The sequence below is a fragment of the Rhopalosiphum maidis genome, chromosome 3, assembly GCF_003676215.2.
Source record: "Rhopalosiphum maidis isolate BTI-1 chromosome 3, ASM367621v3, whole genome shotgun sequence".
NCBI classification, from domain to species: Eukaryota; Metazoa; Arthropoda; class Insecta; order Hemiptera; family Aphididae; genus Rhopalosiphum; species Rhopalosiphum maidis.
The window spans coordinates 33,392,656-33,419,535 of NC_040879.1; the positions used below are offsets into that span (position 1 = coordinate 33,392,656).

The 26,880-nt window shown below is 25.2% G+C and overlaps 2 protein-coding genes across 2 annotated transcripts in view; one reads left to right on the plus strand and one right to left on the minus strand.

Moving 5' to 3' along the window:
* LOC113557906 overlaps positions 1–439 on the minus strand; it is a 21,574-nt gene extending 21,135 nt beyond the window's left edge. The window contains 2 exon segments of the mRNA XM_026963446.1: positions 100–282; positions 347–439. Of these exon segments, the coding sequence (XP_026819247.1) occupies positions 100–282; positions 347–439 (276 nt within the window).
* Positions 1–24,832, plus strand: part of LOC113557223 (cationic amino acid transporter 2-like) — a 26,398-nt gene extending 1,566 nt beyond the window's left edge. Inside the window, exons 2-13 of the mRNA XM_026962614.1 lie at positions 1,324–1,433; positions 10,856–11,093; positions 12,460–12,588; positions 12,700–12,855; positions 13,770–13,874; positions 14,113–14,268; positions 14,419–14,543; positions 17,723–17,820; positions 18,380–18,519; positions 19,057–19,317; positions 21,251–21,414; positions 23,923–24,832. Coding sequence (XP_026818415.1) covers positions 1,410–1,433; positions 10,856–11,093; positions 12,460–12,588; positions 12,700–12,855; positions 13,770–13,874; positions 14,113–14,268; positions 14,419–14,543; positions 17,723–17,820; positions 18,380–18,519; positions 19,057–19,317; positions 21,251–21,414; positions 23,923–24,147 — 1,821 coding nt within the window. The 5' untranslated portion in view covers positions 1,324–1,409 and the 3' untranslated portion in view covers positions 24,148–24,832. The remainder of the gene's footprint in view (positions 1–1,323; positions 1,434–10,855; positions 11,094–12,459; positions 12,589–12,699; positions 12,856–13,769; positions 13,875–14,112; positions 14,269–14,418; positions 14,544–17,722; positions 17,821–18,379; positions 18,520–19,056; positions 19,318–21,250; positions 21,415–23,922) is intronic.
* The last annotated feature ends 2,048 nt before the right edge of the window (positions 24,833–26,880 follow it).

Here is a 26,880-nt window from a genome sequence, read left to right on the forward strand (position 1 = left end):
CGTATACAAAATATTATCACTAAGGAAAATAAAATGTTAGCCGTTAGGTACTGCTGTATAGTCTTTAAATTAAACTAAAATAAAAATAATTGTAATTACTTTAACATTCATTAGTGGTTCATTGACGGTCAATAAATTATCAATATCGTTTGCATTTCCTTTAGGTTGAACGACAAGTCCATCACTCCTAAATATTTCGCCAGGTCTTTTCCATAATTTGACACTTTGGGCAATTTCTATTGGTAGGCATACATGGCCACCAGGGTGTTTAAATACAAGTTGCTGTATAATTGTATTTGATTATGAGTATTACTTTTTTATCACGTTATTAATTGTCAATACATACATCATCGTTGTATTTGTCCCAATTTTCAGCGTTAATGAAATCATTTGACCATGTATTCCACGGCGGTAAAAACATAGAATCATTATAAGACATTATAATTTAGGTCTTTCGGAAAATTTTTTACATAATCATTATTTTTAAACATACAATTAAGTATAGTAATATAAATATATTACCATAGTGAAACATTGAATGATTCGTTTTGTTTATATAAAAAGTGAAATGTATAATTTTTTATGTACAAATACACCAATATTATATATTTTTAAATGTTATTAAATATTTTGGAAAATTAATTTAAATTTTGTTTTTCTTTTGTTTTTTTTAATATATATAAATAAGTACACATTTTAATATTTCTAATACGATCATTTATAGGATATTTGTTGATTTTTATTGTTTTTGTGGGGGTGGGAGAACTAGCATTATCCAAAGTTAAGTGTCTAACATCCTGATTATTATTTACATAGTCTGGCGAAAGAGAGTCCGGCGAGACCTCAAAAGCTTTTTCCTTCAATGTCCGCCTATAAATACTGTAATACCTAGAATTAGCTAATTCTGTTAAAATTTATTTACATGGCAACTGTAGTCTATTTACGCATGGTTATTTTCTATTACTATAATACATTTGTAGATAATGTTGGATGAAAATATTACAAATATTTTTCAGTATAAAATTAAACGATACATTTTAGGGGTGAACTTAAATGATTGATTAACATAATATATTTTTATTTATATCTAATTTGTCCAATATTCTATATATAGTCGAGCGTTGATTATCCACACTAATTGGGATCGAAAGGGTGCAGATAATAAAACAATGATTAAAAATATACAGTGAATATAAATTTAAATGTTTTATATAATTAAAAATAAAACTAATGTACTGTATGTATAATGTATAAAGTATTATTTCATTTTAATAAATAAGTATAACTAACTTTTAATTAATAATATATTTATATTTATTCCAGGTTAAACAAGAAATCATAATTGATTATTTTTAATTTGATTCTATACGGTTCAAATTATTTTATTTGTTTAACAGTACAACTTTGAGATGGCTGAATTTCGAAATTTTAAGGTAAGAGTCTCAACATATACAATTAAAATAATTTTAATTCGTTTTTATTAATTTAAAAACAATTATTTCGGTGGTTTAATTTTTGAACCACGAGTTAATTTTTTTCTAAATCATTAACTGCGCTAATTTGATGTGCATATTATTTGAAACATTTATGTATGTATGATTTGGAAAAGTTAGTATATACATATAATTGGAATTAAGAGTATTATTCAATATATTTATTTACTATGATAATATATTAGTTAACATTTCTTTTTCTTCACCCTTCGTTTCTAACTATATGGCGTTAATTAGTGGTCACCCTTGTCTTGTACTTTTATTGGGATTTGCCCGCCACCCCTTTTTCACAAGCTACTTTCGTATCATTTTCTAAATAGTCTAAACTCTATTTTGTATTCTCTTTTCATTTCATTTTTCTATCTATATTTATCACCATAGCCACTTTCAGTGCTCCCAGGTTTCCTATCTTTAAACTTCATATCATGACCAAATCATATCAAACTTTTCTCCCTGATTTTGTTTACAATTACTGCCACTCTTACATTACTTCTAATGAATTAATATTTCATTTCTGTTACCACTCGTAATTAATTTATAATTAGAATAATAAAAATATATTCTATTACTATTAATTTTAAAGGTACCTAGTAAGTATAAAATAAAAATAAAAATATAACATTATAAAAATTTAATTAAAAAGAAGAAGTAGATAACTGTTGATTTTTCAGTGGACGTCCGTTTATCTAATTACTCAACAGTATGAACATTTTGATGTATTTGAAGTTGACTTATATGTTCTTTTATTAATTTAATTTTCTTCTCAAATAATAATGATAAAAATATTAACAAAAAACGAGGAATAAAAAAATCAGCTTAAATCCAGTAGCATACTCATCGTACTACATAGGTACTCCATCTGTCCTTTAGGCCATAGAACAAGTATGTTATAATTAGGGCGTATTTAAAAATAAATCATACATCGATCAAATATAATTTTTTGCTTTCATAAAAATCAGATCATAAGAGAATCATTATTAAACTATGAGTAAAGTAAAAAAAAACTAGATTTAATGAAATTAATCTTCTGGAGATACTTTTCAGGAAATATATTTAAAAAATATATTGTTTTATTTGAACAAATTAATGAAATATTCGTGTGTCGTATTTTATCTAAGTTGTATGAAAAATAATGATACATAATCATATAAAAAATATACTTCAACTGTTATCGTTTAAAGACTTCTTTAGATTAGGTATACGATTTATTGTGTATATAGTTAATGGCGCCAATCCCGTTTACCTATATATCTATCATATTAGATAAACAATGAGGTAGTATGTCTCATAAGATTTAAAATCTTGTTTTTTGCGCTTGGGCCGTTTATCAGTTAATCATTATTGAAAATGTTATTACAATAATTTATAATGAACATCAAATAAATACATATAATTATACTAGCTGTAGCTGATTTTTTTCTATAAGTTTATCAATACGTGTAGATATTTTTTCCAAAACTTAGATCTAACATTTTCTTTAAATGATAATAATTCATAAGTACTGTTTTTAATTAATTTTTGGTAAAAAATTTTATGAAAACTATAAATAACTAGAAAGTATTTTCAAACGATTTTTTAGAAACATTAATTTATTTTAAGTACTTTATTATATGTCGTCATTTTAATATTAATGGTGATTGAAGTTATTATTTTAATTTAAATTAATTTTTAACTTCAAGTATTTATTTAAATAACAATGAGTAATAATGTAATATGTATTATATGTTATTACAATACCTGTCAACTGTCATAGTTTTCTACAGAATTCTCATACGTTTTTACTAATGTTTATGTGACTTAAAAACCAAGTAATATGTATGATTATATTCTACATATTATAGGTACCTACACTATATTCGGTATATTGCAATATTACAATTTTCGTTTATAATTATATGTCATATGGAATATTTATTATATTTTTGTTTAGTTTAACCAGAAATTATAAATACTTAATAGATTAAATAAGTTATACTTGTATGTTTATAAGTAATACATTTTTGTCAATTTAACTAGAAGATAGAATTGAAGAATGTATTACTGTATGATGCAATGTGCTACGTAGTGTCGTGTACCCACGTGTATTCATACCATCACCCATTGGATTAAATGCAGTGAATAAGTAGGAATTTGGCCGTAAATGTATCCCAAATTATTTAGATATTTTTATAAATTGTATGATATTATTAAAAATAGTTTTTAATAACAATGTATATAAGTGTTTATTTAACTCTATATTTTTGGCTCAGCCTGTAATGTTATAAAATATTATCGTAAAATACTTATCGTTTGTAATATTTGACATTTTATTTAATTTTTTAGTAAATTTCGGCAATTTTCTGTACTTTAAGTAAGTTATTATTTTGGGTGGATGACTGAAGAATAAGCTATCGATTAAACTTAAAAACAAATATTATTTCAGTTTCCTTATTATATTTGGCCGATTTTTACAATATAAATATTAAAATCCACAGGGAAATATGTAAACAAATAAGCTAATATATTATACTGTAATAATTTTCTAATATCGTTTTCCAGTGTAAAATACATGACAAGTTGTAACTATTATTTTATGCTTGTATACAAGATGATTAGTGTATATAAAATTTCAGATAATGAGCAAAGTTATAATTTATTAGAAATATATTAGTTTTATAATGAAGTGTTTTTTATGCGTAAATTGTATGTAGCATGTAGGTATTACTTAATTTTACTGGTAATAATATTAGTAGTGTTTTATTTATTTTATTTTTTATCAATCGATATGAAGTACTTTTGTGTTTGATGATAGGCTAGTTTTCAATTTTCTTATTACTATTCAAGTAATAATATAAATATCTAGTTTAAAATTATTTTTTTTTATTTTTTTGTAATTAAGAAACTTGTTATCTTATAAAGACTCCTTATATTTGTTTTGAAATTATTTTTACATTTTAACGTAGAAGTATTTATATTTTGTAAAATATTGAGACAGCAATCGGTATTCGATATTATTATATTTTTTGGTTTCTAATATATGTTATAAAAATTGCAATCTTAATTTCAAAGTTTTAAAAGTTGATAATAAACTAATTAGTATTTTACACTTCTATTGAAATTCATAAACATTTATTTATTCTTCACAAATTACGATGATATAATTTTTATATTTAATTTGAAATATGTTATTTAGGTTTACTGATTTGAATTATAAATATAAGATTAATTACAACACAATATCATCCTAAACATTTTAAATGTTTGATATTTTTATATTGTAAAATGATTTTTCAAACAGATTTTTAGATATCTTTCTATAATTGTTATGATCAGATGTATGAACGTTTGACGTTGTTTTTTTTTTAGTTACTTACCGTAAATTATTATGATTTAATTAATAATTACTGTTTTATATAATTATTAATGATTATTGATGGTCAATTGGTTATTATTTAGAAACATTTTTTAGGTAAAATTATTGTTTTTAAATTAAAATGTATGTATTCGTTATATAACTAAATATTAAAATAAAGTGTAGAATTTTTTCAAAACGTTTAATAAAAATAATTCACTGTGTCGTTAATATCCTCATATTATACCTGCTGTATAATATATTTACATAAATTAAATTTCTTCTTTAGGTACGTATAGTTTTATTTAATTTGATTAAATAAATTTCCAAGTATCAATAATGTTTCCATTACACGCAGCATTGGTCCAGACCATAAAAGGAAGTGTATTTAGGAATATTTTATGTTAGTGTGGAGGGTTGGATAGTTTTTTTTATTAACAAAACTACAAAGGGTTTAGCCTCTATTATAAAAATTAATACCTAAATCATAAAATATTTTTAAAATAAATATCAAATATACAACGAGACATAAATTTAAAATAGAGATTATAGAACATATTGGTGTCTTATTTTAAATTAAAATATTTTTGCACTAAGCTAATTGCAGTAAATCCATGATAGAATTTTCCCGACACACATTAACAACATGGTCATTGAAAGTGATTTAAAATGGATACATAAACACCGACTATGATAATAATATTAATAAAATAAAATAAAAATCCGAATTCCACAAAATGATTTGCTTACTTCAACAAATATACTATAATACTATAAAATATTTGTAATAATGTATGTTTACTATAATGCTCTGACAAAAATATATATCCACATATTATTTTTTATAAATTATTAATAGTGTTTAAAATGTCTGTAATACATTGATAGGTAGATACTTAGTACTGGTACTAGTATATACAATGACTTAGTAATGCGTAAATACACTTTTGGTCCACACCATTTTCGACAAAGTTTGATCTATATGGTAGATAAATTTGGTTCATATACCTACTCGTATTTTTTTTAAATAAGTTGCCGTTGATAGAATTTTGTAGACCTGTTAGCCCAAAAATATTTTATTATTTTAATATTATAATACATTATATAATATTATGTTTTTATGTATGTATTAAACAATATAGGAACATAAATACTATGTTGTACAAATTAAATGAATTTATTGTTAATAAAAGTATATACATAAATATTAAATATATTTAATGATAAGAATTTATGATTTATATTATCATCATACGTGATTGTGATATATTCGTTTTGTTGATTAATTCATTATATAGGTATAAGATGAAACTGAAATTCAAGCTTTATCTGTATTGAGAGATAATAGGTATATCGCAGCATAATACATTTATTATTTATTCGTTATACCTATATTATAATATATATTGTATAATCCTAGATAGGAAATTATTTAATCCATAAAATGGTTACTTTTTTGTTTACTTTGTTTTACGGAACAAATAAGTTATCACGAATGAGGTAAACAAGTATCACGGATAAATTAAGCTTGACTTAAAAACTGTGAAATTGATAGTTTTAGAATAGGTAATTTTAACTAATAAATAACATTAAACTTTACAAATTGTGTATTATATTAAATATGATTTTACTAAAAATTGTTTAGAAAAAAACCTAATGAATTGTATTTTACAATACTGTTAAAGAGAGCAAAACTTTATAAAGTTATGGGAACGGGTTTTTATAGACGGAGTAGTTATAAGATTATCAATTGATGTTTACTGTTATCTCGTTAACGATAGTTATTTTACCCACTGTGTGCAACAATTGTATTAACATGCAATTATAATTTTATAAGATAAATTCAAATAATACAAAATATAAATAAAGAGCAAACATACCTAAAATTACATACCTAAATATCTAAAACAGTAAAGTATACACTTTATTAAATTGCAACAGTAAAGTTCATCTATCTATAATATATTATATACATTTTTCACTATAGTTATTATTTCATTCAAATGAAGTACCCATTTATGAAGTAAAGATCAACTTAAATAAAACATAATGTGTGTGTCTATATAAAAAAAAGCTTTTTAAAAGAAATGCCGATATAATTCCCTTGTTCTAAATAAAATAGGTATAGGTAATTCAGTAATTGAAAAATTATTTTTCTCGGTAATAATGTCCATTACTAGAATATATACAATGTCATATATACTAATAAATATTATATTGCCACATACTTTATTATCAAAACACTAACTAAACAATTTTGATTGACCTTGCATTTTGATTTGTAGTTCTATCAATTAAAGTACATAGTAATATACTTTTAAAAATCAATACTCAAATTTTGTAAAATACATACAATTTTATACCATAAATCTTAACCATAAATAGATACATATTTATGAAGAATATAAAAAGCAATAAACTAAAATTAAAAATTAAATTCATCTAATTTCTTGTGATGACATTGATTAATTTCACACTAGGACATGGAATTTTAGTCAAACTCAATGAATTTGAAAAATTTGTAACTTGATTTTTAAGCTAATTACTGTGTTTAAAGACTTATATTGAATCTTATTAACCACTTTGAAATTATTTTACCAGACACCCACCAAATACAACTTTGATTTTAATTCATATATGTTAGTGATAATAATTTAACTTGGTATCAAAGTTATCTGTAGTATATCAAATTATTGAAAATCGTCAGTTTAATTTTTGGAACTTACTCTTGGAATTTTTTTTAACAATTTTAATTCGATATATAACATTTTAAACTATAATTATATGTTTAATGTTGTGACTGTTTATCAAATCTTTCGTTTTTCAAAATTTATTTTTAAACAATTCGTTTTGAGTAATTATCGAAATTATCGTAAAATATTTAAAATATAACATTACATACAAAAAGAATAATTACGATTGATAACAATAAATTGAACATACGCAAATAACATTGAACTTAAACTAATAACAATGACAATTATATAATATGTTATTTATTGATCTATTGATAAATGCAAAACGTTAATAAAAATGAACAATAACTAATTAAAAATAGAAGTTTACTGTTTGGTAGGTTTTTTAGAGGAGTATTTTTTTTAGTGGATAGTCATATAGAAAAAATAATATCCTTGCGAACAAAGTATTTTTTTCGTCTTACGAAATTGTTGAACTTGCAACCCATTTCTAGAAGCTGATCCATACAGAAATAACTGAATAGTAAATAATAAATATTATCTACAATAGTAAAGAATAAATCGCAAGTTAAAATAAATTATTTATTTGTAAAATTAGTTTTTGAAAATATATTTTCTGTTACTCTATATCAGAGATTCCCATTTTTTTTTTACTCATGGTACCCTTAGTCATTTTCTTAAAATTCGGAGACATCCTGTGCCCTATGGTAGTATTGCCTATAGACTAAAAATATATTTCAAATAATTTCGCGGTATCTGGTTGAGAATCTCTGCTCTATATGTACTCGTATTTATAAGCTAATAGCTATCATGTTTGGTGCAGATATGAACATCTGATAAAAATCGTATCATCTCTGAGTTCATTCCTAAAAAGATATATGATTATATTATAACCTTAATTTACGTAATTTATGCTACTTACATCTAAATACATAAAATTGTTTATGGCAATATGCTAAGCAATTTGAAATTATTATTTTAAAACTTAAAATATAATTTATATTTAAAATTGTTAGATAAAAGAACGCAAACATTGGAAAAATGTATTTAAAATAATAAATATGAAATATCATTTGTTGACACAATAATTTTATTTATTATACCATGTTTAGTTTAAAAAAAAAAGATAGTTTTACAAATTAATTTTTTTATTCATTGATAATAAAGTGTAAAGAATGATTTAATTATGTGAGCGTGTAATATAAGTGTATGGTTTAAACGACGTACATTTAATTGCTTGTAAGTCGTATAATTAAAGCATTGCATTCTTAACACTCAGTGTTATAATATGATGTGATGTTTGATTTGTTGTCTCTATAGACTAGTACTTTATATATATTTTAAAACTAAAAATTTAAAAATTGAATATAAATTATTTGAATTAATAATAATATATTGTTATTTATTTGTATTTTGCATTGTTTGAATTCAATTAAAATTATATTAATTTAAATAGTTTTTTTTTTAAACATAGTTGTATGTATATAATATAACTTATATATTATAATCACTATCCCATTAGAATCATCATGTGTAATTAAAAATAAAAGATAAAAGTAAAGGATCAACTACAATTCTACTGGTCGAAATATATTGAAAATTATTCTAATAGCTTAAACATGTTATTAATTTATTAAAATAATTTCATGAAATCATAAACTAAGAATTACTAATCAAACAAATTTAATGCCAATACGAAACTATAACTAAAAGAATATACTACTTATATTAACATGAAACTATATAGATAGGTATATTTAATTCAATTTTTAAGTGATGAAATATTTATTATACATTTTAATAAATAAACAGAAACAATAATTATTTAAAAAAATTATAATTTAATTATATATGTTATAACTGTCAATAATCAGTAGTTTAAATACTAAAATTATTTTTAAGTTAGATTATGATATGTATATCTACACTTAATACATCTAACATCCATCAAACATAAAAAGGTGAGCAAGTTTTTACCGCTCTGATGTACATTAGGTGTAGAGTGAGACGAGTGAGTTACTCTAATATATGTGCTAAATTTGAATTCACCGATTATTACTGTATATGAAATACGATTTTAAAAATATTGCATTTATTAAATTATTGATATTTAATTATTAAAATAATATATTTTATTTTTGTTGTTAACTTTTGAGTTACGCCTTACTGTAAAATAGTGTGTATAGGTTCATAATATAAATAGATAATATTTTAAAATTAATCTACATATTTTGAAAATGTTATTGCGTGTAGTAAAATTCATAATATATGTAAAAGGTTTTAGTCCCAATGAATAATATTTTTGAATAATAACAAAATAATTAACATAGTTATTCATTGTTAAAGTATGTAACTTCGTCCAAAATTGAACTTCAAATATCTAAAAATAATTGCCTTTATATATTTTTTAGATTTATAATGAATACATATCAGAAAATTATATTACATTTTCAAACTTGAGCAATAAAAATTAAAGATTTTATAAATTTTTAATTACAAAATACTTGTAGCTTGTACATTTTTGTGATTATAATAAATTTTGTAAAAAATTGAACTTCAAATATGTATACAAATCAGAAGAATTATGAACTATGCAGGAATGCAGGATCTTGTATTAAATTTTCAAGAATTTTGACTCAGTGAATAATTTATAGTAATTTATAAAGAGAAAAAAATTAAAAATAACTGACAATTGAAAATATCTTTGTAATTATCTCCAAAAGAGTAAAAATATTAAAACAATTATACTTACTTTAAATTCCAGTTTTTCGTTATTTATTTTTATTTTTTCTAATTTATTATATTTTCATTTCTGTTTATGGATAATGTATATATTAAGTATATATATATATATATATATGTATAATATTACATTGTAGTAAATGTATAAGTGTACGAGTATATAATACTATATAATACGTATATAACTATACTATACACGCTATGAATATTTTATAATGTACATATCAAATGTTACAAAAATAATTATTTAATTTTTTTTTAAGTGATGATATTAAAGTATAATTACTAATAATCTAAAAGAACTTGTAAGTTTAACGAATACAAAATGTTTAATGGTTATGTTCTCTGTTATCTAAAATTTAATAATTTTTGATAAAATCTATCTATTTATTTTATTTATAATATATTACATATCTTCATAAAATTAAACATGGACTATAAATAACAATTAATCGAAAAATAAACGTATCCGATTTCATGTATGTGTCAACATACCTTTTTTAAACTATACAATACTCAATTTAATATATTAGTAAATGGTTTGTAAATATTAGTAATAATAATAATAATAATAATAATAATTTTTCCTTTAGAATGATCAATCGCTTCTAAAGACGATGTTAAGAAGGAAAAAGGAATCCGATTTGAGTACTGAGCCAACGAAAAATCAACTTAGCCGTGTATTAGGACTAGTAGACTTGATTTCTCTTGGCGTTGGTTCAACTCTTGGACTTGGCGCTTATGTACTAGCTGGAGAAGTTGCATTTAAATTTACTGGGCCCGCTGTAGTTTTATCATTTGCTTTTGCAGCTGTAGCATCGGCACTGTCAGGTAATTATAGATAAATGTAATTAGTTTTAGAGCACAATATTTAATTAATGTCTTATTGAAACATATATATATATATATTATATGCATATTAACTGTGTTTCAAATGGGTTTATGAATAAAACATAAATTTGTACGTAATGAATACTGATGACTGTTAACTGGGATTATTGTGAATCCTACAAGTAGGACGGGAAAAAATATCTGTTCTAAAACAATTGACAACCATTTAATTTAATTATACCATTATAATCTCAAGATAAAAATATTGTTAAAAATATAAGCCATTTAAATAAGTATTATTATTTTTAACCTAGGGGCATAAGAAAATATAAATTTGTAAACGTTATTTTGAGTCGGTTTGGCTAAGTAAGATTTGAAATATCTGAGGGGCCCACGTAAGTCCCTGATCTCTACATTTAAAGGACGTGTGTTACTTACACCGCAATGCACTAATATTAAAAAGTTAATTATAATTATAACCTAATTCATTATTTTTGTCTGCACATTAGGTTAGGTACTTGCCAATTATTACAGTTTCCAATAGTTGGCATCTAGTTTTTCATTGACCTTCTCTCACACCTGAAAAATCCATAATTTTTTTCTCTCTTTTTTATACTTATTTAATTTTTCTAATTTTCTTCTTCTCCTTGGTTTTTCATATATTGGCTACTGATGTAAGATTTCTGTTATCATCAGTCCCCTGTAATTACCCTTATAATTAAATTTTTTCACAACACTGGCTTCTTAATTTAATAACATTTTAATATTTATCAATTCAATTTATTTATATTTTTCTGCTCTATTATTATTTATTATTATTGATACAATAATAGTAATAATAATATGAAAGTAGTTGTCAACCTTTAACGTTAAAAAAGTAAATAAATAAAATATCCATTAATAAATGCTAAATTAAATTTTTGAGAGATACGATATTTATTATTTGTATTTATTTACAAACAGCTTACACGGAGAAATGTGTTGCGTTGTCTATATTGAACGCAGTTAGTGTATTATGTTAAATCTATTTATTTTAAATAAAATTAGCTTAATTCTGGTTTTCTACTATAGGTATAATTTGCCTATTCCTTTAAATAATTATGGTTATCATAAAATTGTATGATGTGAATATGTTGCGTCTATATTTTAAATTATGTGATAATATTTATTCATTCTAAAAGTAAATTGTGGAGGATAATTAGGTATTATTAGATGTTAGAGGTTAAAGACATAATCATTGATAATATTATAATAATATGGTGTACATAATTGTATAATTTCTAAAAATAGATTATAATTTTTTTCACGAATAATATTTACAAAAAAAAAAAAAAAAACTAACTAGAAAAGATGTTATTTTATTTAGGATTATGCTATGCCGAGTTTGCTAGTCGTGTACCAAAAGCCGGGTCGGCATATGCGTTCAGCTATGTTGGTATAGGTGAAATAGTGGCATTTCTCATAGGATGGGATTTAATATTAGAATACAGTATCGGTGAGTATAAATGTGAAAATTAGTTTATCATATATTTGTTGAGATTAATAAATAAATTTTCTTATTTTCATAATGGTATTTCAACATAATATTATGTGATAAATATTTTAGGATGTGCCAGCATTGCAAGAGCTTTAAGTGGGCATATTGATAAACCACTTGGTTATCCCATGAGAAATTATTTTCAACAAACGTTTCCAATGGATATCGATTTTTTGGCTCCATATCCAGATCTCTTTTCATTCGCATCTATACTAATGTTAACTTGTAAGTATTAAAATTAAAAAAATGTACGTAATTTTTTTTACGAAATTAAAACGAAAAAGAAGTATTACTTACGTTCATTAACATTAATATATTAAATTATTGAATCCGGATGATATAATATAGAAATCATTTCGCATAAAAAGTTATAAAAAATTGATAAGATTTTTAGTTTTAAAATTATACCATTAGCTTTAATTTCTTATATTTTTTTTTTAACACGTAATAGTAAATTATAAAGCTTATAGTTAATATTGTATTAAAAACGAATGACATAGAAACAATTATTAAGGTTGGATGGTTTTCCAATATTTTTTATTTTATTCCCAGTAAAATATATTTTACACGTTTTAAAGTTGTGTTATATTTTGTTATAATGACATTTTTTTCTTTATTAAGTTTATTATTTTATCAAATATGTTCAATACCATCGCAGAACATGGATTAGACAGCTTAATTTCCCTGTAACGACAACATTATTATCGTAACTGTGAAAACTAATTTTGTTGAGATATGTTTAAAAATGTACGTATTGAAAAATAAAAACTATAGTTAAATGGTTTCGAGTTTTTAAAATTGCAATAATTGAGGTTAGATGATTGAAAACTAATTTTGTTGAGATATATTTAAAAATGTACGTATTGAAAAATAAAAACTATAGTTAAATGGTTTCGAGTTTTTAAAATTGCAATGATTGAGGTAAAAATTGAATTTAATTCATTAAATGTATTTTTAAATTAAAAAAAATATATTTGTCAAAAAAATTATTTAAAAATGATCGATAGACGATGACTGGTGTTAGACATATTCATATATATATTTGTTTTAAATATTAAAAATATTGATTGTAAATTGTAATAGGTATGCATTTTATTTTTATTAATATACTACTAAAGTAATTATTTATTTTTGTTTAGTGTTGATAGCATGGGGAATGCGAGAATCATCTTTACTTAACAAGATATTTACCATTGTCAATCTGCTTACCGTTTCCACAGTCGTCATAACTGGCCTGTTCAAAAGTATATAAAAATAATTATTTTCAGAAACCTCTAAGATCTAAAAAAAATTATAGGCAGTATTTATTTACAATAAATATATTTGCTTATTATCAAGACAAAATAACTTTGAAATTATTGAACAAATATTATAATGTTAAATGTTTAAATATGATGCATCTTCAATGTATAAATATATATATTGATTTGGATTCATATTGAATTCATTATTATATTAAATAAATTGTAAAAATCATTGCAGTTGATTTTTACAATTGGAATATACCAAAAGAGAAAATACCATTGGATGCGAAAGGTGGAGAAGGCGGATTTTTACCATTTGGATGGTCCGGAGTATTTGTGGGAGCAGCGACATGTTTTTATGGATTTGTCGGATTCGATGCCATAGCCACTACTGGTAAACATTTGAAATTAAGGATATATGTCGTTTTGTGGTTATATATATTAAATTTGATGTGGTGTAAATTTAATGATGACTTGTACATTTTACGATTTTTTTATATTTGTCAGACGACTAATATAATTTTGTTTTTTGAAATTATTCAAGGCGAAGAAGCCAAACGACCTACAAGAGACATACCTTTGGCAATAGTTATATCGTTATCCATCATCACGTTATCGTATTGCAGCGTAGCTATCATATTGACACTTATGTGGCCATACTATTACCAGGTACGACTGTTTTATAGTTTATATTCTACTTACTTTGAATTATGTTAAAATGACTAATCATTGTTTATAGTAAGTGAAAATTAATTTAAGAATAAATGGCAATGTAAAAGTTTTCTCGAATACAAGTTTGCTTTAAAAGATTTATTTATGCACAGACGCACAGTTCGCCTACCTACACATTTTGTTACGTTAATTTACCTATACAAAAATACACGCATGTTCGTTGTACTAAATGTCGAATGTATTATTGCGTATATGTAAATTATAGTGTTATGGTCACATCTATTATTTTTGTTTTATTGGATTCTGCATTAAAATATAAACCTAATAATCGTACTGTAGGTACATTGTATATTTATCTGAACTTTTATGCAGCTTACTGGATGTTTTATTGAGTACATTTTCTTGAAGTGTGGGCAAGACTTGTTTAATTTATTAACAATTATAATTGGTGGTATAGGGACTCATCGAGTTAAACACTTAGTTTTTAGCTTTGTAAAATATCAATTTCTCAATACTGTAAAATTACTTCTCCAATGTTAGAGATTAGATTAATATTGTTCTATACCAACAAGTAATGTCAGTAAATTAAAAAACTTATTTTCTATTCCATTTATAACATGATGACTTTTCTGTACATATCATAATAATTTGCAATAATAATATCAGAAGGTCTGTTTTTTATTCGATTAAATATACAATTGAAAATACATAATCATCAAGTTATTATGTTACGCATTCGCGGTGACCAGAGCTGTTTATATATTTTAAATTGGCAAGATGAATTATTTTGGGCATGAAGTAGTCTTACCTATAGTTGACAAATAGTGATTGACGTTTGCATAATTTAATACGTTTTCATTTTCTCACGAGATCGCCATTTTTGAACTACAAAAAATAATGACGTTCATTAAGCATGATAAGACATGTTTTGTTAGCCAATAATCAAAATAAAAAGTCCCATGTACAGTTGGAATTGTTGATAACCATAATAAATTGATATAATATTATTTATTTTTGCATGTTATCGCCAACATGTAGGCACATTAAATAAAACGTATTATTAGCCATTACCGTTATTGTTTGATAATCAACTCCTTATTAGTATTATATGTTCCTATTGCAGTTAATCAACACTTATAATATTATTATAACACTTATATGGTAGAATATATTATATTTATTTTTAAGACTGTATAGTATATTTTTGTGTAAGTGTAATTACATAAGGTGACAATTAAAAGTTGCGATACCAACTACTCAGTATCTCTTGATGGATTGAATGAACTCTTATTCATAAATGTTGATCAACTTGAAGAGTCGAGAGTGTGAAATATATAATTAACGCGTCCTCCCTTAATATTACCTAATGTATTATATCTCTCTACTATAAAATCAACTATTTACATTTTTAAAGCAAATATGTAGTCAATAGATAATAACGTGACATAATTTTAAAATATTAAATTAATAAATTAAGTGTCGTTGGACAAATAATTTATTTATTTTATTCGTAGTTTTTTATTATTATTTTTAGCCATCAGTTAGTTGTGTATTATTTTGTTTATGTTGTAGACAAGTAATTTAAATTGTTTTAAAATATTATAAAAATCTATTAAAATAAAAATAAAAATAAAAATATAATATACGTATTGTATCGTTATAAGTTTTTGAAGAAAATAAAATAATTTAAGTATTGAACGGATTTATTACGAACTATTAAATTTTGGAGTCTCGCCGTTTCTATAATTTATTTAAGTCTTATTATATTTATTTTATTTTTGATAAATAGAAAATCGTTACTCATGGCTGATTTTCAGAATTGTACATTTACATTTGATCTCAAAATACGGCTGAATGATGTCGTGGCGTTGATGTACTTTTTTAAATGTATATCCTTTTTGTTAGTTCCTATAAAGATTCTAGAAAATAAATCCTAACTCTTAGATTTTTTCCTCGAATTTAACATTGTGTTAAATTGAATAAATTCAACAAATCTAAATAACTTATTGAAGATGACGTTCAAATGATCAGCGGCATTTCAACTTCCATAGATGCTTCTATATAGACAATTTTGATATGAACTCAAACCGATTTGATGTAGTATTTATTTTTATTTATACACTTACTCGAATATAGTATGCATTTTCTCATAAACTAGTTTGAAATGTCTAGAAGTTACAGAATGTATGACGAAAAGAACACAAAGGTTAGAATATTGAGACAAATAGTTGAAATGTTTTATTAGTTCATCATTAAAATAATCTGTATATAATAACATGCAATCTAGTATATAATTTGAGTTAATATGTTTCAATATATTTTAATTAACTTTACTAGCTGCAAGATTCTAATGAGATTTTAATCAAATGAAATGGCTTACATTTTATTTTTCAATCTTTGAAGTAAAGTTATTTTATAAATGAATTCGTTAATTTTGAGTTGATTATTTATTGTAAATAGTAAGTAAGACTATTTTCACGTTATTCCGTACTCTAAAAAATTCATATTTACTTATAATTGAATGTGTCGCTTAAATAAAAATGTAAATATTATGTAATTTGTTTATGACATTTTTATTTAATCGATTCAATTTTAATTTAGTCAGTGTTTTTCTTTTATATAAATAGAGTTATTTTTTCAAGGTATTTAAAAAAAAATTAATAGATTGTAAGTCTGAGTGTAAATATACGAATTAAAATGTCAGTAATTGGTTTTGTATGGGTTTTTTCAAATTAGGTAATAGTAATATTTTGTTTACAAATAAAATATTCAATTAAGATATATCAGTATATCACTTTTATAGTTTATATTTTTAGAACATTTTCAATGTTGCTGTCGGAATATAATAAATAAAAAACTGTCTGAGCGTATATAATTATGGTGAAGGAGACTGAACTTTTACTTTTTTCCTATCAAATTTACCGAACTTTCTCAAGTTATATATATATTATAACGAGTATTGCGCGAAAAATATCCAAGGACAAAATATCCTTTGCTAAAATCCAATCTAAATCAAAATATATTATTATTATTATTTTTTTAATTTGGATTCTACTTCCAATTACAAAGTAATAAAGAATCGTTGGTTTTTAACACTGGATTTTTTAACCGTTGTAAATTTTGACCTTGATTAATTTTAAGGTTTTAACGTTTGTTTTACTTTTATTTTATAAAAGGATCCGGAAGCTCCCTTCCCACACATATACCAACAGATGGAATGGCATGCACTTGAATGGATTGTTACAATCGGAGCAGTGTTTGCTTTATGCACAAAGTATGTACAAAAGCTATTTATATTAAAACAAATTGTTTTTTCTAACAAGTAATCATTAATATGATACTATAACTACTATAACCAGTATGCCATGCAATAATAATATAACATATAGTCATGGTACATAACTAACTAAATATTCATCAAAACAACTTGATACTATAATATGATAATGTATTAACATTTTGTATACAACGCGTATGCTCGTATAGGCATGCGTATATTCGATTTATGGTCTTAAAACTGTTCGACCTAAACATAGCATGTGCGTGGGTAAGGAGATGGCGGTGCTGATTGCAAAAAACCTCAGGTGGTCGTCGATTCGTATTCACATGTCAACATTTAGCGTGGTTGAAATTTATATGGAATATTTCCAATAAAAAAGATAAATCCCACTCATCAGTGCGGACTTGCGCGTTTTTATTTAATACCTAGCTGAATAGTGAATATGTACCTATATCAATCATTCCATACCATATAATATAATATACGTATAACTACATTGAATGACAAACAATGAAATTTAAATTTTGTATGCAAATAATTAATCTGTTTTCAGCATGATCGGTACACTGTTTCCCTTACCCAGAATATTGTACTCCATGGCTTCCGACGGGTTATTGTTTCACATTTTTTCTAAAGTTGATTCCAAAACAAAAACTCCATTTTGGGGTACATTCATATGTGGAGCTTTTGCTGGTAAGTAATATAAATATAGAATAAAAATTAAGCACGCACGCACTTATATAATATAATATCGTAAATTAGGTATTTTATATGAAAATCGAAGTGTGATAACTACTTAAATAATCTAATTACTATTTTTATAAAGTATCTTTTAAACATTTTGATTTTATAAATTTTCATAAGAAGTTGACTGAGTATTGTCAAATACAGTTTTCACTGTTATACACAGTTTTTGTTATAAATTTGGATTAATATGAACTTTTACCATTTTTACTTTTTTCATTTAAAAATATTAGGTTGTACCTTTATATTTTTTTATAAAAAAGATTCAAAATATTTAATTTTGATATCTTATTATAATATAATTAAAGTAAAATATGTTTCTTGTGTAGCTCACAAACAATATTAGTATTAGTTGAATTAATAAATTTGACACTGTATAACTATAAAATCGAACTTCTCTGTACATTTTGGCTACTTACCTAATATTATAACATATTTGACGTATATAGTATAATTAATTAATACAAAATAAATTTGTATGTTTAGCGATTTTGTCTAGCCTTTTTGACCTGCAACAATTAATGAACATGATGTCCATCGGTACGTTAATGGCATACTCTCTCGTGTGTATATGTGTTCTAATTTTGCGTTATACAAACGATGATTCCGAAGAGTGTAAAATAAGAGACAACGGTAGATTTCGAGTATCTCTCATGAGACTATTATCATCCAGTTTCAATCTCCCAAAGTCACAGATTACAACAAAAAACACTGGCCGAACCTCGATCATTATAATAATGGTTTATCGTAAGTATTATTCAGTTGAATTGATTTTTCGAATTATGAACTTTAAGGTCACGAAAATTATCATGCTATTTGATTATAAATGTGACAAGTATACGCGAGTGTTTAAAAAATTACTCTTAACTATATAATATATTATATATTATTTTATTTTACATTTAAAGGACATTATTTCACAACACTATTTTTTTTTAATTTTGAGTTTATTGGTCTATTGTTGTAGTCAACACAATAATCGTTTTAATAAAAATTCGAAGTTAAAAAAATAATTATTCAACGAGATAATGATAGTTGATGAATAGCCGCGTGACGTCATAGAGTCGACGACTGAGCAGCCGTCTATGGTTTACGTGTAAAAGTAGTTTGATTTATACAACGAATTTTATAACTTAAAATAGATTTCAGAATTTTTTTTCGAAATCCTTAGTATACTTATGTACTTTAGACGATGGTGTGATTTAAAATTGAATATATCTTGTTGTTGTATACATATTATAAATAATTATACTTTAGTAAAATTATTGAATTCGCGACTGGCGTCGTATTTCCGCGCAAACCAAATTTTACGAAATTGACTATAATATTTTTATCGACTATAAAAAAATTAGAAAGTGTATCAAAATTATAATTACACTAGTGTCATAAATAAAAAGAAACGCTTATGGTTATATAAAAAAAAATTAAAAAATATTCTATTCAACGATTGAAATTGTTGTATTAATCTAGACACTTTAGCACGTAAACGATACACTGCTGTTCCGACTTCGGCTCTATGATGTCACACGCATATTTTCAAACGCCTGTATCTCATTGAATAATTAGTGTTTAAATGTGAGACCCGAAACATATTTTTTTAGATAATGATAGACTTTAAATCTAAGCAAACTTGTTTTTAGTATTGTAATGTCCTTTAAGAACCATTTAGCGTTAATGTTTTAAAATATTCAATCCTGAATAATCGGTGAATTAGTTTTGTGTACTATACTAAACAATAATTATTGCTATTATTAAAATTTCCTTTCCAATTTGTGGTTCTTTTGCATATCCAACACACTTGACGCGTCTGGAATTTAAATAATAATAGTTAATGATATAATGAAACCTACACATAACTTGACACCATGTTAATGCCAATGTATAAGTTGATTAAAATGATTTTGTTTAAAAAAAAATCTATTGGTTTGTCCACCGACGTATTTTATGTCAAAATCAGGCTATTGACCTCCTGACAAAGTAATTGTGAATTCTCAGTATAAAAATCGCAAATAAACGTGTAAACGATTTGATTAAAACTAATCGCGTCTGTCATATTTATTCACCCGATGCAGATAAAATCTACAGTGGCGTAACTGTGGGTGGTTGGGGGATAATGACCAAACACCGTTTTCCCAGCGAGCAATTTTTTTTGCATGGCATATGTTTTTCAAAACATAATTACACATACTTCCTTGTTTAAGATTCATTATTTATTTCCATTATGTTTTATAAAAAAATACGATTCCATAAAATATTTAATACGCTGAATTTTAGAAGGTTAATTCGAGGTAATCGCAAATAAACACAACTATATACGCAAATTCTTAAGATATTGTTTTTTTTAATTTAATGATCATTTTATTTGCAATGGTCTACTGTCCTATAATAGGTAATATTAAGTTTAGATTTATTTAGAATTTTTTTTTTTTAATGTAATAATTAATAATTATTATACATTTAAAATCATAATACTAATCATTTTCACCAAAGTTAATGTTTAATTTTCGTCAATCAAATTAACAACTTACATAACAGTGAACACGTCGTCATTATTATAGTTTAAAAACGGTTATATTAGGTGAAAATTATTTTCCACCGTTTATAAAATATGTCCGTATGGTAATTGATACATACTTATTATCTATACTCAAACGATTTTATTGTTGTTTTTTTTCATCAGTTGTCGTGTCCATATGCTTCTGTTCGTCCGTCTCAATTGTTCAAAACGAAGGAAAGTTCAACGCAGTCACGTATACGGCATGCATTTTTTTCGGAGTGTGTTTGTTGGTGCTATGCTATTCGTTATCGAGACAACCACAGTCTACAAATCGGCCTACATTCCACGTAATTATATAATTATTAAAATTATTTTGAAGTAACGGGTTTTACGACGGGTGTTACGGGTGTACGTACGGGTACAAAGGAATTCGGTAACTACGTTTAGCAATACCTTCCTTTTTTTAAATATATTTTATAGGATATGAATAACATGATTATTGTATCTTTCATTATAGATATAATGAAGAATATATTGAAATCACTTAGATCTAAATACATATCAATATATTGTAGGCTTAAGGAATTATCTCGCTCGGTAAATGGAGACGAATAAATTATAATTATTTCAAATCCTTATATTTTTAATGTCTATATTTTGTATGTCACATGAACTATACAAAATACTCGATACTTTTCATTTATGTATTTTGATCTATAAGAAACTGTTTTGTGTCTGTGATTTTGAATTATTAACAAAATTTAATTTTTCCTCCAGAAATATTATCCTATAGTAGGTGTGTGTAGAGGGAAGGAAGGGTTTTTATAAAGGCTAACTATGTTTAGTGGTGTATATGGATATCTTTAACGAAAGTGCATAAAAATATTTTGTCCAATCTGTATTTAAGTCAAAAAATAATTAATTGAACAAGTATTAGAACCGCATTATAGTCGACAAATATTTCGACTGACATAATATCAGCTATGATATTAGAAGATATAATATTTTTCTTCGATTATACTAATAAAGTAATGAATTAGTAAACATAAAAGTATGTTTTTTTTACCCTTTTAGAGAGCATTTATATTTATTTATTGTACATCTGTTGTCGTATGTTATAATAATGGAAATCAAGGACAGTAACATGTAAAAAAAAATTGAATTCATGAATATGATAGTTACAAACGAATGATTATTAATGAACAATAATGCTTATATCAATAGTACATAATAGTCATAATATATTTATGTAATTAATTTAGTACTTTTGATACCTTTTTTATTTATCTGGACGTCCTGTGGTTCGAAATTCTATTTTATAATATTGAGAATATCGAAATAAAAAGGCACATGCCACGTGCCGGAGTCTGGATGTAGCTAGATAACAAATTTGTTCAATTTTATTTTTAAGGTTCATTACGCGATTTATCTTTAAACTACATTTTACTTGGAAATAAAATTGCCATAATAAAATGAAACATGGCACGTGGAATTATTTTTATGAACTAATGAACCCATGGAAAAACAAATTTGTATTATAAAAAAATATTTATAAGTAATTTATCTGTAATGAATTGATTTTGTTTTTTTTTTAATTTAATAATTTTTCATAGGCATTATAATTAAACTAAGGAAATTAACGAAATTTTACGAATTAATTATTACTTATTTAAAAAATAAAACCACTAGTTACATCAAAGATAAAGTTATGTTACGATCGTGATTATTAACATTTTATATCACTCTATACATTTTTGTTATAATTAAATTAAATAATATTTTGTACTATTAAGTAATGTTATTTGTACTTGGTATACATCAATAACCGATACGCGTTTAATATAGTATACCCTTAGGCCTTAATGATTTATATGAGTAAACTCGAATAATTTATATAAGTAAGCATTTACGTAGTTATTACAATTTTGCATGTTATAATTTAATAAAAATTATTATTGAATCACTAGGTAGTGACTATTGGGTGGGTAAGTTATAAATATTTAATAATAATATTTTTTTATTTTATTTTGAAATTGAAAAACACGTTATAGTAATTCATACATAACACATCGAATGTATGTATCGGTACCTACTGAAATAACTAATAACTAATAAGTAATAATTACGAGTATACAGTTAAAATACAATAAACGTATATAATTTTTTTTTACTTTTAGTTTTTCAAAAAAAATAAATAAATTCTTACGGACAAAATATTATTGCTTAAGAAGTAATTTCTACGAAAAATTAAGTAAAACATGTTTCATTAAATTTCTAAAACTTGTGTGATATAATAAAGCAAAGTACTTGTAGGTATATCAGGAAATGACAAATATAATTTCATTATTAAACTTTTAGTAGAAATGTTAGCTACTTAATTTATAGCACTAATTTAAATCTTTAATTTTTTTTATCACAAAATGTACAAACAGATTTAATTAGTTGTAGATGTTATACCATTATTTAAAATAAATATAATATTATGCTGATGATGATCAGGGCTGTCAATTTAATAATTTTGATATCAATGCATAATTGAATTTTTAATTTATAATAAGTACCTAAGTGAAGGTACCTACATAAAAATTCACAATCTCAATAAAGAAGTGCATAAATAAGCCTAATATATTTGTCAGTTAAAATATGTATTGGCTAATATACTATCTGTCGAATAATAATATTCCGACTAGATATCTTCAGTTAAATCATTTTCGTATGAGATGTCCGTCGGTCGACATTGTTTAGATTTAATTATTTCCAGTTAAAACCTCCTCCTCGCCACAACCGGGGGAGCCTACCACAACCAGTTAAACGTTAAATATCTCTATTCCTAACGCGTTTCGTCCTCGTTACAGGTACCTTGCGTTCCTTTCGTGCCGTGCCTGAGCGTTGTCCTCAACATCTACCTCATGACGCAACTGGACACGTCCACCTGGATACGATTCACTGTTTGGCTGTTCATCGGCGTGTTGATTTACCTGTTCTACGGACTCCGGTACAGCGTGGAACGGTTGAACCAGCGTCGGATCGTCGATGAAACGTATATGAAACAGATACGTTATGAAATCCAAGTCTATTAGCGCGGGGGCGACGGTGGGGTGGGAGGGAGGAGGATGAGGTGAACGTGTAAGAGACATCGTGTGTGGGTGCGTATTTGAGGGAGAGAGATAGACAAAGATAGAATGTGAGAGTGAATGTGTAGTGTGTGCATAGTGCGTTTACATGTGTGTGTGTGTATGTGTGCGAGAGTCGGGTTTAAAAATAGAGATAACGGACCTAGAGTCTACAACGATTCCGTTATTCGCTATAACCCGCCCACGATACGTACACATCACCATCTTATGCATTTGTACAAAAATAATAATAATAATAATAATAATAAAAAAATATGACTTTATACCACTATACCTTCAAAATAATATAACAATAATAATATTATATAATCTATACAAAACGATCCGAGGACAATTATTTCAAAATTTTACACAATATCAATACAAGCGCCGTCGTCATAGTCATCGTCATCGGCGGTAGTGAATCTCCGAAATTATTATTAATATATTATTTGTGTGTTTGTTTGTTTATTTGTTTGTTTTTTTTTATCATGACAGTTATATTTTTACAGAAACAACGTTAAATAATTTTTATAAAATACGCGTCTTAAATGTGTCGTTTCGTATTTTTTTTAAATGTCTCATGTCAAAATACACCTGTGACTCCATTTTGTTTAAACGATTATTTATCCTATTTTTTTTTTTTTTTTATTTATTTATAACATTCATTTTTATTATGTACATTTTTGTTTAATATACGAACTAATGACTCGATCAATTGGCTTTCAAATATTTTACTGTAAGAAGACCGACACCGGGCTAGGTACACTGGACCTCGTCGTGATATTGGTGATTGTCATTTGTAGAAAGATCTAAAACTAGGCAAAGTCTCCACTGTCGCACAAACATACATTTGAAGACCAAGACATAACTCGTCGTTATTAGTTTATATCGTAGTTTAGGTCGGTCGCCACTATAGTCGTATACCGATATGTCCGTTTATATAGTTTAACGGTGAATTGTGAAATATCGAATGTAAAAATAACCTATTATTACATATAGTTGTGACGGTCCGCTATTATTATTATTATTATTATTTTTATTACCATCATACGAGTGAAGGCGATATTACTCGGGTTGTATTTGATTTATGATTTCCCACTGTACCACTACCTAACATTATACCTATTCTCGAAAAGTAAGGGCGGGTCCCTTCGGTAGTTCAACAATTCAGACACCGTCACACATTACTATTGAAATTTCTATACATTTGTTCGCGTTGACGACGAATTAATGCGATTATCTGGTATCGATTGAACGGAAATTTATTCTCCGATCGGTGTGATTATTATTACTCGGATAATATCTTATTTGCATTCTCCCGCTATACATTTGAAGAGAAATGATATTTTATTGCGTCAACGGTATCGCAATAATTAATCTCCTCGTTCGTCACTGTTAAACCTTCAATTCAGTATGTACCTAATCAATTCAAATGTCTCCTATACAATCGTTGTTCCGAGTAATTATATCATCGATTTTGGGTTGTCTACATTACTCGAATGACGTCTATAATTTCTAATTTCCCCGCACTACGCTATTCTAGGTAGTACATCTGAATAGAAGATTGATCCATTGTGGCCTTTATAGGTAATCGACTTAATATGATTTTGTGACTAAATCTATAGATTATGTAAAGGCCAAACACCATAACTATACATCGCTGATTGCTATACTTCTCAAAAACAACGAAACGCATGAACTCAAACTTTACAATAATAGTCGTTCTTCTAGTGATCAACTGAACGTGCAAAAAAATTGTAAAAAAGTACATTTCAAAAATGAGTTCACGAGGGAATTTCGTTTCGACAAACGGAAATCGAATATTTTATTGTTGTGTATAAGGATGCCATCGATTACAGTAAATCAAATAGCTATTATAATTGTTTATAATTTTACACCTGTATTTTAAATTTGATCAAAACCACCCGAGAGAATGTGTTAAAAATATATGACGTGTAGTTTACATTTAAAAAACGGAGTTTGATACATAATAAATCCACTGGCAGTATTCTATTTCCACAAGAAACGCGTCGCGCAGGATTTGCAGTTGTAATAATTACCTAGGTAATAAATATATCTCCTGTATAAAATCAAAGTGCTTAAAAAGATGACCCTAATATAAACCCGAAGTTTCGACCGATTTTCGTAAAATGTTCGTCAATAGATCCAGAAAGATCCTAAGTATCATAGGTTACTTTTTAATTCATAAAAATTTAAAAACAGTGAATATAGATATGAAAAACTATCATTTTTTTGTTCAAAGATTGTTGCTGTTATAGTGACAAAAAATAAACAATAGTCATTAATTATTACGATTGAATATAATTAGATCATAGTTTGTATTTTATATTTGGTCAAAACAACCCGAATAACTGCGCTAAAAAAAAAAAAAAAAAAAAAAATAGGTTAATATTTAAGTATTTAACGGAGTTTAAGAATCACGTGCACTTCATTCGTTACGGGCAACGCTGAACAGCTCATCAGCTAGATATATTGTAATATTATTATCATACTTCAGTCGACATTTACCTAGAAATATCTCAATTTTTCTAAAACGTTTAACAATAGAATCGAAATTCTTATTAGATATTTTTCACATTTAAAGTGGCGTTAAGTTTAACTAAAAGTTATGTTTCAGTAGTAGGTAGCTAGAGCACTAGAACATATACACGTATACGTTGCTGCGAATACGTTTAC